Raw genomic sequence first — 12,404 nt, 5'->3', positions numbered from 1 at the left:
CCAGGTGGCGCCACCGCCCGGCCCACGCCTCTCCTTCATCCCCCCGCCCTGGGAGGTGTTCCCTTCTCGCACCGCCCCCTTCCCTTGAGCGGCATCAACTTTCCCCAATCACAGCCGCTTCCGCTCCCTCTCCTCCTTTACAGCCCTCCCCGTTGGCTGTCGCGCCGCGCAACCCGCCTGGCGGGGGCGGGAGCAGGCCAGTGCGGGACCAATGGCGGGGCGCCGGGGGCGGGCGCAGCTCGGCGCGGCCCGGAGCGGCGGGGCCCGGGCCCTCCCCGCCGCCATGGCGCTACCGCCGCGCTGAGCCGCCTACCCCGCCATGGCCGGGGCCATCGCGTCCCGCATGAGCTTCAGCTCGCTGAAGAGGAAGCAACCCAAGACCTTCACGGTGCGCATCGCCACCATGGACGCCGAGATGGAGTTCAGCTGCGAGGTGACGGCCGGGGCGGCGGCGGCGGGGCTGGGCCGGGGCTCCCGGGGGGGTGGGCCGCACCCCCGCCCGCCTCCGCGGTCTGTCCCGCCCGCCCGGGGGTTGCCCCTGGCCCGGCAGCCGGCCTGAGGCCGGCCTGGCGGTGGGGCCGGGGCCCGGCGGCGGGGGGCGCGGGTGGGGGCCGGCCGGGCGGTGGGTGGGCCCTACGCGGTGGGGGAGCGACCCCCTGGGGCTGCCGGCCGGGACAGAGGGGTGTGCGCGGTTCTGGTGTCTTGTTTGTAACTCGCCTTCATTCTCATTACAATTCAGCCTTCAGGCAGCCGCAGGCGCCCGCTGCACGGTGGCTACCGTGAGGAGGCCGGCGGTGGCCCAGGTGGCCAGGCCTGAGCCCACCAGGGTCCGGCTCAAAGCGCTCAGCAAACACACACAAATACATTTTTCACGTTTGCGTGAGTTATTAGCTCAGTCCCGAGGATGAAGAGGAGTCTGGGGGCATTGTGTCCAGCTGCCCGCTGTGGGTGTGACTGCTTTTTCCCTGATATTTTCCTTTTTTTTGGCCCTTGGTGGCCCTTAAACCTCCCCTGGGCAGTTGCTGTCAGGCCCCAGGGTCTCGTTTGTTGTCGGTGTCTTTGCAGCCAATCCAGAGGGCTCAGGCATGCAAACACCGAAATCCGTTTCTACCCAGTTTAACCTTCTTATTTAATAGTTTATATTTCATTAGTCTGATGCTTATCTTGATGGAATCCCAGTTCCTGTAAGCCGAGGGGTGTTTGTTGTCATAAATTTTCTTGCTTTTGACAATTGTTGTCCGCTCTGAAGAACTTTCTGCCTTTCCCAGGGAATAAGGATTTATTTGAGATAGTAGTCCTGTGAGCTTCCCACTGTGATGCTGCTAGGAGAGTTTAAGCATCCTGGCACTGTTCTTGCATGTTTTTCTGAGGCTGCCAGTAATAACGTATGATGAAAAGTAAATAATTCTTTTTTTTAATGTTGCAGCCATTTGTTGCTTCACGTTGGGATTAGGGGATTTGTGCAGCAGTGAGGCAGTGCTTTTGGGTGGGATTTGACTGTGCAACTTGTGCCTCTTGAGATGACTTTTTGGGGAGGTTCCTGCCAAAAAAGCTTGTTGCTGCAGATAGACTTCTTCAGCCTTTCTGAAAGTGCAGGAAGGAGTTCCTGAGCAATGTGTATGGTCCTGCTCGGGTCTCCTGTATCTCGTCTGAGCTGATGCATGGGAGAGTTCAGGCATCCTTCAGCACAGAGTGCTCAGGTGGAGGGGAGGGAAATAGTTGGATGCTTGTGAGTGATGGGGCTGTTTCACACCATGCTTGGTGCCCGTGAGCACAGGGCAGTCCATGTTGAGGTGTGAGTTTTATTCAAGCAGTCCAGCTCCCTGGCCGTGTCTCTGCCCCTGTCTTTGTCTTGTAGTTGTATGGCTCTGGGGAAAACTCCTTGGCTGCTGATTCTGCAGAAATGCACCAAGCCCAGCTCCTGACGTTGCAGATGGATCAGACACACCCTGTGGCCTTGAGTCGCTGGGGCTGATGTGACGGAGGGGATGGGAAGGTGGCCCAGGGAAGGGTTTGTCTCTGTCCTTGCTGTGGCAGCCCATGGCGAGACCTGGAGCCAGGAGCAGAGCTTGTGGCCTTGGCCACTTTGCCTGAAAGTCAAAGGAGTGGGAGGGTCGATGGTCTGGGGAGGACCATGCTCTCTAGAGGGATCTGGCCCCTGCCCGAAGCTTTGCTGGGCTCGGGCTGTGGAGGGTTGAGATGAGAGAGGAGTGAGCAGCACTGTGTTTGCTGGAGTATCTGTGTGGGCGTTGATGTGATGGGTTTCTTTGGATGGGAAGGACTGCTGACCGGAGCAGGAGGCTGGGGAGGGGGAAACCCCTGCTGCACAAACACGCACCAGAAGGTTAGTGGAAGGAGGTGCAGTTGGGAGTCTTGCTGTTGTGCTGTTTGGGGGAGGCTCCTGAGATGTGTTTTTGCAGTCTGTAAATGGTACCTGGTGCTGACAGGGATGGGTAGCCGATGGTTTGTTGGAGATCTCATCAGTAGCCTGCTCCTGGGGGCATCCAACTCACTCGGAGCTGGGCAGGGGGGACTGCTGCTGCCTCTTGGCTTCTCTTGCCTGTGCTCATCCCCTCCCTCTCTGCCATTGCTGCTCTCCAGCCGTGGGCACCTCCTGGCTCCACCAAGGGAATGAGCTGCAGGTTCATCAGTTCCTCTGTGAGTCCAGCAGTCCTAGGGTTGTAGCTCTGGTTGGGTTTTGGTGTGTACCTGGTGTGCTGGAGCCTGCTCCCTGCCTTGGGCTTGAAACCCCATGGAAAACAGCAGCTGAGCAGGCAGAGGAAGGAGTGCAGGAGCATTTTGCTGCCTAATTCATGCTGACGCCTTGACCTTGGGTTGCCAGTCCAAATGGCCTTGCCCAGGAGCCCTGCCCGCTCGGCAGTTGTCCGGGGAGCACTGTTTTGCTTGAGCCCTGGGAGCTGGGTATTCAGAGTTGGGAGGGACAGCGGGAAATTGCTGCTCCCTCCTGCATCCTCTGCATGCTGGCACTGCGGGTCCCTGCGAAGGAGAGGCTGCGGTCCAGGCAGAGCGGGCTGATTTCTGTCATCCTGCCCTGCCATCTTGTCATGCCCTTGGTCTCATCCACTTCCAGAAGTCTCTGTCCTCCCTCCACCCCATTGCAAATAGCCACTGCTCATCTCTGTGCCCTAGGTGTGTGCTCCCAGCCTTGCTCTGAGCGTTGCTGTGTTTCTTTCACCCTGCTTTTCCTTCTCCAGGAGCCAGATGCCCAGCCAGTGAGTGATCTGAGGGGTGTGAGGCTGTTCTGGGAAGGCTGATACTATGTGTGCTGGTCTTCAGCATAGCCTAACTGGTGGCTTCCCGGGCAGGTTTTGATCCTATTGCTGGTAAACACACTTCAGCAATGAGTTTTTCTGTGTGGGATTAACATAACTGATCTTTTTTCTCCAAACTTTGTTGCAGAGCTCTTGAGGTGTGATCTGTGTTGTCATGAGTTAGACTTCCCAGCCCTGCTGCGCAGGACAGAGGTGCTGTCCTCACCTGGAGGCAGTGGCAGCGGAGGCCTGAGACCTCGAGGGTGGCCAGACAGCTGGAAATAGTGGAGGCCATGGGATGTAAGACCTGGCAGTGCCTGGCTGGGCAGCGTGGTGGGCAGCTGGGGCTAGCAAGGTCTGCCCCAGCCCTTGGGGAGAGTGTGTGGAGCAGCTAAGAGATCTGAATCCGTAACCTGCTGTGGCTTGATGGCTGGCTCTTGGGGCTGGACTGAATGTCGCTCAGTGCAAGCTGTAGAGCCCTGGCTCTGGTCCTAGCAGTCCCTCTTCTTTTGACCCCACCAACACCGCCGTAGCTGTGAGGGGGACATCTTATTTTTCTGTGTTAGTTTTTCAGTCTGCCCTGTGGAAATTCCCAGCTGTGTATTTTAAGAGATTAAACCCGCTTTGCATCTGTTTACTCTGCAAATGATGTCTCTAAATCGAGTCTAAATCTAAAATAATTCATAGAAATGAAATTTTAATCTTTCTAACCTGGTGATGAAACTTAATAATCACGGTTGGGGTTTCACTTTAAAGACTTATAATTTGTTTGGGGAAATCTTGAAGGCACAAATTGAGTGTCTTCCTTTATGTTACTTCCATCGCAGCTGTTTGAGCCTGCTACCTAATTAATTGATAGCATCTTGAGGAAGGATAGACATTTGCATAGCTCTTAAAATCCCCATGTTAAACCAATCCCTAGCTGCCTCACCTTTCTGAGATCACCCTCAAATAGCTCCTGCGGTCCCTCAGCTTTCTGTGCTTGGAGAGCAGCAGAAGAGAAATCTTGCTGAAAGACATTTAATGTTGATGTTCTCCTGCGATTAACACCGCGATAGGCAGTGCACTGCCCGAGTACCGATTTGGGAAGCTGTTTTAAGTGGCATAGTGTAGAGCAGAGCTTGCCAGGGTGTGGTACAAATGGCTTGATGTCAGTTCAGAGTGCAGTGCCAGGAGCCTGCTGGGCCTGATGGTTTCCTCTGCTGTTGCCACCCTGATGGTGCAGCTTGCTGACAGTGGCCCTGAACCAAATTAAAGTAGTCGACATGGCAAGGTAATGTGGTTTTGGTGGTGCCTCTCTAGATGAGGTAGTTGGTTATCCATTATCTCTGGCATACATCATAAAAATCTGTGGTATTTTTGAGTCTTTGTCTTCCAAGGCATCGTTCATCCTGTCCCTCCAGTAGGACGGTGGTGGTGTAACGTGGCTGGTGTCAGGTTGGTCTCACGTGGACTGATGTGCAGTTTTTTTCCTCCAAGAACCAAGTTCCCTGGTTGATAGGAGAAACCCATCAATCTTTCTTTTGGTTTTGTGCATGTCTTTGCCCGTTTCTTCCTCTTGCAGTGGTCAGTCAGGTTAGTGGCTTTTCACCTCTGGAGCCACAGCACCTTTTCTGAAGTGTGTGTTTTATCTTTAGCCTTTTAATCGCGCCTGTGATCTTGGGCCTGAAACTCCTGCAGGGATCATTACTTCACCAAGGATGCAGCTAGCTATCCAGCGGCTTCTGTGGGTCGTAGGTTAAAAATGAATGGAAAAGCTTTACAGCCAACCTAGAGAAACAGCTTAAGTGTTCAAGCAGCAAGAAGTGGCAGGTTTGGACTGATGTATTTGCTGGTCCAAACGTGCACGCTGTCACTGCTTCAGTGCTTAATCTGTTCCTCTTTGTCCAGAGGATAACCTTGGTTGGAAGGGATCTTTTTAGCCCAGTGCCCCACTCGGTGAAGCGCCAGTTGGACGAGGTTAGTTGTAAAGCTTTTCTGTTCGCTTGTAAGTAGGCAAGACCAAATTTCAGCAGTGTGTGGCCAAGGATTGGTCTCTTTGTTAACAAACCTAGGGAGTTACGTAGCTGAGCTGCAAAAGCTTATCCTCTGAAACAGGAGCAAGCAAAGATTTGGTGGTGAAAATCTGGAACCAAGTAAGTTTTTGAGTAAGAGCTGGCACAGTAAATTGAGGTCGAGTTTTGAGCTCTCTCTAGTCACTGCACCAAAATAAAACAGGCAAGAGAAGGAAGCCAGGAAGTAGAGCGCCCTCAGCTTCCTTCTGTGTTGCAGGATCCTTGGAAGGGGTTTTATAAAAATCCTTCCATCCCTGGTTAAATATCTAGCAGCAGCTCAGTGATGCTAGTAGGGGCAGTGACCTCTCTCACTGCTGCTAAGCTTCTGCAAACAGGCAGGAAGTTAACTGGAAAAGACGGATCTGTGGGCAGTAACAGCTATTTTTAAAAAGCTTGAGAGAAATAATCCCCCTCAGCTACAAAATGATCTTCAGTAAATTGTTGGGATACCAGCTGTCAAGTCAATGTTCTGGTTCCTCAGCACACCCATCTGCCCCAATCCTGTGTTGGCTCTCTGTGAGTGCTCAGGAGTTTGTGCTGTTTGGTTGCTGCTGACCCCTCTTTAAATATGAGCTGCAGGTAAGGGCTATTTTCTCACTTCGTGGCTTGGAGGGGTTTATGCCAAAAAAGGTCAGAAATTCTGTTGATTCACAACAGTGTCATTTGGGAATTAATTTTTTAGAGATGTCTTGCTTGGTGTGGTTCAGTTCTGCATTCCCTTAAGCTGTGCACAAGTCACATGAGACTTGCTATGAAGACAGGTCCTCTTTGGCTTCTCTCTGCCTCATCCTGCATCTGAAATGCTCTCTGGATCCCCTGTGTCCCACTGCAGCCTCTTCTGAGCTGATTGTGAAACTCCGAGTTATCTCGTTCCCTCCAAAGATGGTTCAGAACTGCTGTCAATCGTCAGTCTTTGTGGTTAATTCAGAGGAGGTGTGTTGATGCAAAGGGGAAGGAGTGAAGGCATTTGGGACAGAAAGTCTTGCTCTTTTGGTGTACAGACTCTGGTTTTGATGCTGTTTAATATCTCTTCTTTCTTCCTCTTTTTTTTTTTTTCTACAGTGTCTTTCAAGTAGGTGGTTTTTGAAATTAAAAATACTTGAACAGGGAAGCAGCCCTGGAAACAATCTACTTGAAGCTGGGAGGCAGCACTCTGTTAGAAAATCAAACAGCCCTTAAGACTGGAAGAGAGGCGTTTGATAGTATACATGGTTTAGCCTTGCTTCATTCAGAGGTAAACTTGCAAGGCTAACCCTCTCTCCTAAGGCTGACAACACTGGCTTCTTAAAGCCTAGCGTGGCTTTCCCTGCGGTAAGCTGTCTGTTTTCAGAGTGCATCAGCAGGCAAAAGATCGTCAGAGCAGGTCAGGCTTGTGCTGAAATACCCTGTGTCAGTCCACAGTTGGCTCCCACGCGGTGATTGCTGCCCTGTGGGGCCCTTCTCGCGGCGGTGAGGGTGCAGGCTGCTGTCAGAGACAGCTCTGTCTGATGTTATATTCCTATGCATCCTTGGCACCCAAAGGCTGGGGGGGGTCCCTGCAGGATCAAGATCCTTCTCTCAACCTCTTGGACCTTCTTCCCATGTGTTGAGCTGCTGCTTGACTCTGTAACTCTTAAATTGTGCAAACCCAACTTGTGGGGCTAGGTGAGGCTTTGGGACATCATCATCGGTTGTTGTCCCCTCCGCCTCTCCCACTTGCCTCAGTGCCGGCTGGCCGGAGCCGCAGCAGCTTGTTCTGCCGTGTACCCCACTCCGTCTCTGTCTTGGGCAGACATCACGAAATGTGCTTGGCTGCACCATCTGTGTCCTTACGCCTGGGTGCATTTTTGGCCTCCTCGGTGGTTAACAGAATAGGTTTTAATTAAAAGCTCATTATCGAGTTGTCGTGTAGCATTAGTAAATAAAAATAACTTTTACAGCCCTGTCTTGTGGCTCAGTAAGTGGCAATTGAAAGTATTTGACATCACTTGATTTTTTTTTTAAAAAAATGGAAGCATATTGCGTATTTGATTCCCCATTTGCTGCAAATGGGCTTTAAATCCAAATAAATTGTTGTCTGTGGCAATCCTAATATCATTCAAGTTCAGAAAGAGAAATAAATGTGGTCTGCAGTCTCAAAAGTTATCTCCATTTCAGGCGTAAACTGTTGTGGCTCGTTTGTTTGGGCATCTCCTGGTGGGATGGGGAACAGATACAGCCCACCCATTTATTGTTTCCCAGGTGGTTAGTGGAAGGGTGCTCTGCTCAGCCCCTGCCCCCTCCCTTCTGCCATCTTCCTCCCTGTTCCACTGAAGAGGTGTCACATCCTCTTGTTAAACCTTGCTTCTAAATGGAAATAACATCACACGATGGAAGCTGAGCACATCTTCCTGGGGCTTGGTCCCCTTTTCTTCGTGGTCTTTCAGACTGTCACCACAACAGGGACTCTGTGCTCTCTTTTCATCTCTAGCACAGAACTAACGCTTAATAAAATGATCTGCTGAGGTGAAAAGCCATTTTCTGCATTATTTAAAGATAAATGGGTGCAGTGAAATATTCTATAGATGTTAGTCATTTCTTCCAGGTCATGCATTAACCTGGTGCTGTGCCTTCTGCAGAGCGGCTGCATTGCGTGGGGTGCAGAGGGACTGTTGGCAATGGATTTTCCCTGGGAAGCAGTGTGCCTGGGCTGAGCTGCTGAGCGCTGCCTTAATGCCCTCCAGTCACTTGTTTGTGCCCTTACTCCCCAGCCTGACCCCAGGGACAGCTGAAGCTCTGGTGGTTTGTGTTTGTATCGACACGGAGGTGAGATCTTCATCTGCCGCCCCCGGACAGAGCCAGGTTTTGTCCCCAGCGGTTTGGGTACCTCCCTGTTGTCTGAGGAGAGCTTCTCACGTGAGGAACCTTGATCTTAAATGGTTTAAAAAGTGTCCTTTTTTTTTTTTTTTTTTTTTTTCCTTCCCTTTTCCATGTAGTTGGCGTAAACTCAATTTGACATGGTTGGAAGAAAAGCATCCGCCTATACCAGTGGTTGATTTTTTTTTCCATAGACCACCTGCTCAACCCTCTGCAGGGTGGCTGCACCCTCTTGTGCCTGGCACCCATTTTTTGTAGCACTTCGCTACAAAAGTGCCGACTTCGTAGTGCTGGCACTCCTTCCTTGTCACCCCACAACAAGGGAATCAGATAACCCTTCTGCTCATTTTTGCAGCTGGTTTATTGACTTGTTAGCTAAGGAGCAGTTGTGAAACTTGATGGAAGGGTTGTGCACCAAAATAAATTGTCCAGTTGCCTGCTAGCTGGAAATGACTTTTGGTGCAGGTTAATAAATAATGCAAACCCTGTTAATCGACGCCAAATGCAATGTCTCTGCTGGAGAAAAAGATGATGCCAATAACTGGTACTGGAAGCACTCTATTCTAGCCACTGGCTGCTGACTTTTAAGTGTTTGGTGCTGTTTACTTAAAATGCTCTGCTGATAAATTGTAAACACTCTGTATTTAGTAAAGAACATAAATTCCAGCTCCGCAGAGTAACAGCCTTGCAGCGCTTACCCTGTTTATAAAGCAGCTTGTCCACGTATTCCTTCAACGACTCGCTGGATATATCTAACAACCTGTGTTGCGATCATACTAATGGAAGAACGCAAAGCTGCAAATGTAAGAGGCGATGCCTGCAGCTGATCGAGGATGCTGAGGTGACGCATCTTGCTCTGTCCTGTGGGTCAGGTTCAGGTTATCATGATGTAGCTTTTTATTGGGACATTGAGCTTTATTATAGCATTGTGCCAGACGCTCTGGCATATGGCTGAGAGGGAATTTTTCTGCTCTGAGCCTCTTTGTTTTGTTTTCAGGAGCTCGTAATGGCTTGTGAAACCGTCTTTGCGCTTCAGGTGTCACTTTAGTGCAGAGCAGGGGAATGGCGTTACTAGCAGAGGATGGGATGGGGAACTGCTAGCCCATCCTGGCTCTCCCCCAGGCTCTCTGCCCAGCCTTGGACAGCAGCTCTCCTCATACCCTCGTGCCTGGGGGAGGCTTTTTTGCGTTTTACAACCAGGAAATGTGGCAGTTAATGATACGAGTCCTATCAAGTAAGGGTAAGGAGGGCTGAGGTCCTGAACGCCTCTAAAGCAGTTTGAGCTCAGCTGTCAAAAGACGCCACTTGAATGCAGATAGTTATTTTAAGTACCGAGGTGTGGAATGAAATCATGTATGTTGAAATAAACGTGGCTGCTGTTCCATTTATGTATTTAATGAAGGTAATTCAGCACAGTCAGGGAGGCTGTCTGAGCGTGTTACTGTTGGAGATTTCAGCACTGTGCGGGCAGGAATGTAAATATATATTTCTGCTATAACGTACTCGTGCAGTGACAAAGCAGCGGTGTAAAATCTAGCAGCAGAAGCAATCGCTTAAAATATTCCTGTCACCAGATTAAAATTGCAAGGAAGGGGGAAAACACACAAAGCTCTTGCTTTAATGCTCACTGCTGGTTTTTGAAACGAACGGCTGGCTTGCTTATGGGGAAGAAATCTTTGGGTCATGCCAGCTGCTGCAGGGTGGTGAGCAAAGTCGGGGTGCCTGCGTGTGAAATTCTGCAGGGATGGTTTGGTGGGGAGCCACAGCGGGTGGAAACCCCGGCTCAGGGGGGGATGGGACTCAGTGGGTTTGCTCCAGGTTTGTTCACAACACTGATCCCATGGGATGTGGAGTGTCTGGGGAGGAGACGCTCCTGTTAGCAACACGCAGGGGCCTGTCCTGGGAAAGGTTAGGTGCAGGGCTGTGTGCCTGCAGGCACCCATCACTCCTCTGAAGCAATAGGCTGTAATGTGGTCCTTGCAGAAAGAAAAAAAAAAAAAAAAGAAAAAAAGCCGATAACACTTTATGCAAAGCAGTTTCATTCCAGTTAAGAAATAGCCCTTTGATGGCAGCCTGTTTTTATGTGCCTACAGAAATGGTACAAAATAGCTGTTTAAATGTGTCTCGCTCTGTTTTGTCTGAACCCTTGAATTAACCTCCCTCTTAAAATAATAGTCAGGAAAAGATCTTCTACAATCTGAACCATCCTGTGCCGAGCTGGAGCTCATCATGGGGACTGGAGGCTAGCTAAATGTGTGAAATTAGGGTTTTATAATTACAACCCTGCAAAACTTGCTCCTCCTGGTGTTTTTGACCTCGAGGTGTTGACGGTGGTTGATAGGAATTGCGGAGAGGCTGTGGCGAGCCGTCTGGGGGTGTTGGTTTTTTGGAGGGTAACATTGACTTTATTCTATTCTGGGACTGCCAGTGTGTGTGTTTGCGTGCCCTGGGAGGGGGAGAAAATAACGATATACTCATTTAATCAAAGCCAGCAGAATGGCAATAAGCTTGTCCTCGGCGGCTTTGCCCACAAGGCGGCAGTGGGTGACAGCGGGAGCGGCGCGACACCAGCCCCAGCAGTCCCTGCCGAGCCTGAGCATTAATATTGATGCTGTCCAGGTGGCACCAAGATTGAGTTGTAGTGACAAGAGAATGTGCCGAGATCCTTTTGCCCTAGGGCTTTAGAGTAATGGCCATATGTCTCGGTCCAGCAATTGTTTCCACTGTGCAGATGGAAGACCAAAGTGGCTTTGGCATATTAGATTAATCTGTTTTATGTCCCTCTTCACCTTTCTGCCTCCCCAACGCCTTCTGTTTTTATGAGCAAACTTCAGTAGCAACATAGATGCAGCTGCAGGATTGCTCGAAGGACATGGTCTTTGAGCAGGACCAACTTTCTCAGCTCCTGAGCTACTTTTGTCACCAACATTTTCAGCAGAAAATGCAGTGTTGACCCTATCAAAACATGCTCCAAGAGAACCGTTGACTTCAGTGATAATTTTTTTTTTTCTCTGATCTTTTTCCCTTTTACATGTGCAGGGTCGGTGGCTCTGGATGAACACACTTTGCACATAGATCGTTTCACTTCTGATTTTGGGGAGTGCATTGCACCCTTGTCTGTGAAACCCTGTTGCTGACGCTGGAGCTTGTGCAGGGCTTCCTGGGACTATTAAGTGGAGCCGTTAAAGCTATTAAGGGGCAGTTAAGAGTGATTTTTATTTCTTGCTGGAAACAGGCTGCTCATAGCAGTGCATGGCTGCTCAAAAGGAACCTGAATGGACCCTTCAGGTCCTCTGTTGAATGTTGGTGGGTTGCCAGAGGAAGAAACAGAGGGTTTTACAGTGTCGTTTTTGGAAGGGGGGAAAAATCACATCTCTGTTTCCTGCTGAGGTTGGAGCTGGTGATCTGCAGATGAGATCAGATGGAAGGATATAAAGTATGCTTCATTAAGATGTTTTCTTATCTGTACCAGATGCCTTCTCCACACTGTCAAAGACCTCGTGAGGTGAAAAAAGAGTGGATTTGGTTGAATGGAGATGAAGTTCTGAAATCTATCTTTGTAACTCTGCTTTCTCTTTGCTTTCCTGCAGGTGAAGTGGAAAGGGAAGGACCTGTTCGATCTAGTATGCAGGACACTAGGACTCAGAGAAACCTGGTTCTTTGGGCTTCAGTACACTATCAAGGATACGGTGGCCTGGCTCAAAATGGACAAGAAGGTTGGAACCAAACCTCCCTTGAGAGGTCGTGTGGGATGACAAAAGACGATGTACTTTGCTATTTCCTTGAATGCTCAAGGTTGTGTTATGTGTGGTGCCAAAGTGAACTGGGTGAAGTGTATTTAAATCTCATCCCCATGGCATCTGTAAGTTAAAGTAAGGAGAGGTGGCAGAGATAACCCCAGCTCCTTCTGAGCTGTGAACCTTGGACCGTACACACTGAATCCCCTTGAGGCATGCGGGGAGATGGCCATGCTGGGATGCTGGACTTCAGAGTGACTATAACATAAATGCAACCTAAAAGCCTCTCTTCTGTGCCACTGAATGACAAAACCATTAGTGGAAAAGTCAAATTGCATCTTGGCTTCTTTTGTTTTTGAGATGTATGAAGAGCTGGGGAGGGGGAGAACCAGAGGAGTGAGAAGGAGATGGAGCTAAGGGAGGAAAGGCTTCCCAAATAGGCGAGCCTCCAGGTTGCTGAGAGGTGGGTTGGAGAAGTGATAAACATGGTTCTGTTTGCATCCAAA

The 12,404-nt window shown here is 50.2% G+C and overlaps 1 protein-coding gene across 10 annotated transcripts in view; it reads left to right on the top strand.

Moving 5' to 3' along the window:
- The first annotated feature begins 240 nt into the window (after positions 1 to 240).
- Positions 241 to 12,404, top strand: part of NF2 (neurofibromin 2) — a 49,526-nt gene continuing 37,362 nt past the window's right edge. For 7 of the 10 annotated variants that reach the window (XR_005103443.1, XM_037382515.1, XM_037382689.1 and 4 more), the window contains exons 1-2: positions 241 to 433; positions 11,752 to 11,877. Coding sequence is in view for 9 of the 10 variants with exons in the window: in XM_037382515.1 (XP_037238412.1) it covers positions 320 to 433; positions 11,752 to 11,877 (240 nt within the window). In the remaining variant the exon portion in view is untranslated. The remainder of the gene's footprint in view (positions 434 to 11,751; positions 11,878 to 12,404) is intronic. The other 3 variants (XM_037382403.1, XM_037382438.1, XM_037382324.1) reach the window with 2 other exon arrangements.

This window comes from Falco rusticolus, chromosome 1, assembly GCF_015220075.1.
Source record: "Falco rusticolus isolate bFalRus1 chromosome 1, bFalRus1.pri, whole genome shotgun sequence".
Classification (NCBI taxonomy): domain Eukaryota; kingdom Metazoa; phylum Chordata; class Aves; order Falconiformes; family Falconidae; genus Falco; species Falco rusticolus.
The sequence above is the reverse complement of the archived record's forward strand: the minus strand, read 5'-3'. Positions and strand labels throughout refer to the sequence as shown.